At 34.0% G+C, this 5899-nt stretch overlaps 1 protein-coding gene across 1 annotated transcript; it reads right to left on the bottom strand.

Annotated features, from left to right (window-relative positions):
* Positions 3116–4225, bottom strand: LOC107640884. Its single transcript, XM_016344387.1, has 2 exons — positions 3562–4225; positions 3116–3501 (listed from the first exon to the last, which is right to left on the bottom strand). Exons 1-2 carry the CDS (start codon positions 4223–4225, stop codon positions 3116–3118), a joined length of 1050 nt encoding a protein of 349 aa, XP_016199873.1.

Below are 5899 nucleotides of genomic sequence, written 5' to 3'. Positions count from 1 at the left end.
TATAGGAGGTTGCTCCTTCAAAAATTGATGCTCCAATCCCATGATGCAATCCAAAATTGAAGTTATCAAACCCTACAAAATGATCACAACCATACTCCAAACCAAGAGGGTGATAACTCATAGAGAAAAATATAAAATAAAAACAAAAGACATCAATTAACAAAAGAAACAAAAAGTATCTTTTCACACTATTCACATATTCACAACAACCAAAATTATGGCATTCAATTGCACTAAGTTTCCCGACAACGGCGCCAAAAACTTGATAGAAAGGATTTTGCACCGGTTCGGAATTTCTCAAAAACAAGAATCACTTCGTCGGTAGCATAGTCCAAACCGGCAATTAAATCCCATCAATCAAAGTTTAAAATTTCTAATTCAAATTAACCGAGAGTAATTAAACCTCGGGTCGTCTTCCCTAGGAACTAATGCCTAAGAGCGCACAATTTTGGTTGTGGAAAGCAAAGGGGGTTTCGATGATGAAAGCAAACAATTAAGAGATAAAAGAACGATTCAAAATATTAATTAATAAACTAATAAAGGAATAAAAAAAACTATGTATGTAATATGGACAAGTAAGATTCAAAATTGAGAAAATTGTGGTTCAAAACATAAATAGAACCTTGACTTTGGATGAGTTATGGAATTCCTTCCTTGCCATAACCACAACTATGATAATTATGATGGATTAATCTCACTAATTCTACCCTTAACATCGAAGAGTAAGTCAAGTGAGCATAATTGTTATTAATCCACAAATCCTAGCTAACTTACTAATTACCTTAGTAAAAAGCTAGCGTTAGTTGAAACAATAACAACTAACAACCCAAGAATTATCACTAAATGTCGAACATTATGACTCTAGTAATCCATATACTCATTTTCCCAAGCCAAAGGGTGAAAATCTACCCCATAATCAAAATTGGCATTTCATCAAATACATAGTGGGCATAATCAATAAAACATGGAAAAATTAGGAAAATGATAAAAACTATGAACCACAAATGATCAAAATCAACAAAGGCAACTCAAACAAACATATAATAATCAAGGATCATCAAATTCATCAATTAAAAATCCAAAATTGCAAAACTATATATGTATTGATAAAGGAAATTAAAATATAAGAAAGTGTAGAACAAGTAATGTAATAAAAGAGAAATTAAAGAAATACTTACAATGGAAAATGGCTAGAATCAAAGATCAAAACTTGAACTATAAAATCCTACAAAACCCTAATTAATTTTGAGAAAACCTAAGGAAAACTAACCTAAAAACTACCCTAAAAACTAACTAAGTGTGTAATATAATGTATGGTAGTGTATTGTCCTATATGGGTGTGTTGCTAGCCTCCTTATAAGCTCCAAAACCATCAGAAATGGGCCAAAAAGCCCCTCAAATTGCGAGCCACATGACTTTTCACGTGCAGGGACTTGTGCGTACGCACACCTTCTGATTTTCCTCTTTTGTGTACACACAGAGAGTTGTGTGCACGCACACATGGCTGTGTGCTTCTCCTTTGTTTTCTTCATGTTTCCTCCCACTTGCATGCTTCTCTTTCACTCTTATCAAGCCATTCCTACCTCTTACACCTGAAATCACTCTTCAAAAGCATCAAGGCTTTGAATGGAATGAAAGTGGAATAAAATTAGTTAAATTAAGCATAAAATAGCATGTTTTCACAATTAAGCTCAATTTAGGGAGAGAACACAAAAGTATACTACTTGGATGAATAAATGTGGGTTTATATGATGAAATCCACTCAAATTAATCCAAAATTTATCATCAAATATGGATTCATTATTCTTCATCTGACAAATGTGGAGCTACATCCTAATTGGTTTAATTTTGATTTGCATTTTCCATAGAATTGTTGGCTCCATCATCATCCTGATCATCTTCCAAATCCAATTGATCTAATGTTTCACAAATCAACATAAAAAATAATATAAAACATGTTATAAAGCATACTAAAATCTTAGTTGATCATAATTCATAAATAAATAAAAGCATACCTAAATCATCTAAAGGTGATTGAAGAGACATATTTGCTAGATCATTTCGTAAAGATCAACTTCTTCAGGAGTTAAAAATTGTGGTGAATCTTCCAACATCCATTCCGAATGATTTTCAAATGCATCAAGACAAATTGGATCATAAACTTGCTTTCTCATTTGATCTTCCAATATACTTCGTCACTCTTGTGGTGATTAAAATTTTAAAATAATGCTTTCAACTTAAAATAATCAAGAAAGTACCTTTGTTGTAACCTTAAGTTGTAATGAACATAAACAAGATCATTAAGCTTTTGATGCTCTAACTGCTTCCTCTTCTTTGAGTGAATGTGTTCAAAAATACTCCAATTACGCTCACAACCTGAAGAACTACAAGTTTGGCTTAAAATACGAATCGTCAACTTTTTGCAAATTTGGCGCTCCACAACCATAAGATTCCCACCATTGATCTTAACATAAAAAACAAAAAAAAATAATTTATCACAATCATAAATATCAAATCATAAATACATCACAATCGTAAAAGACCAAAATTTATGAAGAAATTCACTTGGCATAACAGTGCTTCGTTCACAGATTGCAGACAGTCTTCCAAAATCTTGTTCAGCATTCTTAAAGATCCTCATCTCACTTGTCAGCTTAGAATTCAAATTAGGAGTCGTTTTCCTGTGCTTTTCAAATTCTTCAGCATTAAATCGAAAAGCTCGATTTAACCAATAACCAGCGGCATGAAGATTTTTCTTAAGTTGTGCATCCCAACAGGTATCTAAAATCTTCAAATAAGGATCAGTAACCTTCTTTCTTTTTTGAAACCTCTTCACCATTTCTCCTTTAGCCTTATAAATTGCTTGATAAAGAAAACCCATGGCAGCTCTGTCTTCATTATCCACAATACATAAAACACGAACAAGTGGCTCAGTAAGCTTAACAATATCAGTGCATTGACTCCAAAATTCAGAATCCAAGACTTGATCCACAAATATCTTAGCTTTGGCTTCTTTGGAGTAAGTTGAGCTTGTCCATTCTTTAGAGGTCACCATAGCTCTCAAAGGATCCTTTTGAGCCAAAATACTTTGCAAAGCAATGAAAGTAGTGGCAAACTAAGTTGCAGCCAAATGAAGTATTTCCCGCCCACCTGTAAACTTTCTCATCAAGAACAGCATATAGCAATGATTATAGATATACTTGGTGATCATTGAAGCTTGTGACATAGTTTCACTCACTTCTTGTAACTTCCCAATATCTTGAAATATCAGATTAACAGAATGAGCTACACAAGGAGACCAATACAATTTAGGAAACTCAGCCTCCAACAACCTTCCCGCAGCAACATAGTTTGCAGCATTCTCCATTACAATATGCACAACATTCTCAAGACCAACAAATAACGCAGCATCCCTAAACAACTTAAACAAAGCATCATCAGTTTTTAAGACATTAAAAGCATCAACTGACTTTATAAAAATAGTTCCTTTAGGACAATAAGCTAAAAAATTAATCAAAGTACGCCTACAACGATCAGTTCATCCATCGGCCATAATAGTACATCCAATTTGTTTCCAAATCTCACGATAACTATCAATTATTTTCCTCACATCCTCAACCAATTTACTCAACAAATACCCACAGACTCTTGGATAATTTGGCCCTTTATACCCTACATCCATGCTTGCAATAGCATCAATCATTGGCTGATAATAAGCTGAATTAACCGCATTAAATGGAACAAAGGCATCCATCATCCATTTCGCAATAGCAATATCACACTTCTCCATAATTTCTTTGCTTTGAAGAACGTTTTTGATAGTTGGTTGAGCTCTGGGTGTTGTTGCTGATGGAAAATAGGATTGTAATCCTTTGACTTGTTTTCCTTTTCTAGAGCTAGGTGCTGGAACTCCGGATTTTTGTTGTTGTTGCTGCATCTCATTACGTTCGATCTCGTCAAATTCTCTTTCAACTTCATCACAAGCATTATAACTTTCTACATATTGTTCTTGAGTTTTTCTTTTCTTGTTTCGAAACTCTTTAATGCTTTGATGGAATTGGTGTCTCACTACAGCTGGCACCTTTCGACATGACTCAATATCTCCTCCTTTTCCAGCCAAATGAAGATTAAACCGATGAATTCCTCCACCCCTAATAAGCTTCTCACAATATATGCATAACAGAATGGTTTTTCCAGATTCCACAACTTGTTTACAATGCCCCATATAGGATCGGTTTTTGCTCTATTATTGTTTTTTTGGGTTCCAATTGATGCATTAGGAGTTGATCCTTGTTCTTGCAAAGATGGTGTATTCGCAGAAGCCATTCTAAAACAATATGAAGTAACAAAAGTATAAAACAATAATAACCCTAAATTCCCTATTTTCTATTCCCTATTCAGCAAGACAACATTATTCATAACAGCTTCATAATTTCAAGTTTTAACAAGCAGCGCAACAACAGAAATTTCACCTATTCATGCTAGAAATTTCAAGTTTTCATAACAGAACAGAACAACATAACAACATTATTGATAACAACTTCATAATTTCAAGTTTTAACAAGCAGTTATTTCAACAACAGAAATTTCACCTATTCATCCTAGAAAATTCAAGTTTTCATAACAGAACAGAACAATAGAACAACATAACAACATTATTCATAAATCATAACAGCTTCATAATTTCAAGTTTTCAACAAGCATTAGAAGAACAGAGTAAAACATAGGAGAACAATATTCAACTAACCTGTTTGACAGAGTAGACAGCAGAGGACGAAGACGACGGCGGTGGCGCGGCGGCGGCGATGACAAATATGAGAGACAGGGACGAAGGTGAGACAAAGCACTGAAGCAGAGCTGCGGTTCTATTCTATTCCTTGAGACTTCAGGTCGCGGTGAGGTCTTCTAAGGTGAGACGAAGAAGATGACGGCGGTGGCGCGGTGAGTGACGTCGCAATGTGAGGAGGTGAGGGAGGGTTAGCCGTTGTGGATTTGTGGTTATTGGTTAGGGAATTAGGGTTGGGGACCTGGGAAACAGGAATTGGGGGGGGGGGTTATTCCTTCAAGCTTCGAGTCTCTTTTTCTTTTTTTTTTTTAACCAAAACGACATCGTTTTGGCAAGTGAATAAAAAAAAGCCTTCCAAACCGGCTGGTTGAACAAAAACCACCGATTCTCTAATTTTTATTAGAATTGGTTGGTTCAAATCGGTTCTCAACGATTCTATTCTTTGTCCGGTCATATTCATCAACCGGATCGGTCAAGAATCCGATTTATCGATTTTTCGGTCAAATCGATCTATCCGATCCGGTTCTTACAACTATGTTCAAAATTGTGACTATAGAATAAGTTTTGGATACAGCTTTAAACGTAATTATAAAGTAGGCTAATATCACCATTTAAAATCGTAACCACAAAGCAAGCTAAAATCACGGTTTAAAATCGTAGTCTAAAATATTTGATAGAAAAAATGACAATCGAGATAAAAAGAAAAAAGAAAAAACCTGTAACCTTAGACTAAAAACTGTGGCAATGGATAAAAAAATATTACATTGCAATAATTAAACTAATATATAGCGATCATAAAGGGTCACCTGGCCTTTTATTCACTCAAAGGGCACATTTTGATACAATCCTTTGGCCTAAGTCCACCTTCAAATAATCGAAGTCATGCTAATTATTATATAACACGATAGTCATTATCATTTATCAAACATAATATATCTGCAGCGAATTAATTAGGCGTGTTTCTTAATGTATCATAATATCGTATCGAATAAATGTTCACATTGGTCCCAAAAAAAATTTAGATAGGATATTTTAGTTTTTAATAAATTTTTTATTTTTTAGAAATTTTTAATAATTATTTTTGTTGGATATTTGATCTTTTTATTATTTTAA

Source organism: Arachis ipaensis, chromosome B05 (genome assembly GCF_000816755.2).
Source record: "Arachis ipaensis cultivar K30076 chromosome B05, Araip1.1, whole genome shotgun sequence".
NCBI classification, from domain to species: Eukaryota; Viridiplantae; Streptophyta; class Magnoliopsida; order Fabales; family Fabaceae; genus Arachis; species Arachis ipaensis.
This window is presented reverse-complemented; position numbering and strand designations above follow the sequence as displayed.

Coding starts and splice junctions, on each gene's coding strand:
- LOC107640884 (XM_016344387.1), bottom strand. CDS start 4,225: ATGGGGCATTGTAAACAAGTTGTGGAATCTGGAAAAACCATTCTGTTA. Junction 3,502..3,561: donor GATTTGGAAACAAATTGGAT/GTACTATTATGG, acceptor TTAATTTTTTAG/CTTATTGTCCTAAAGGAACT.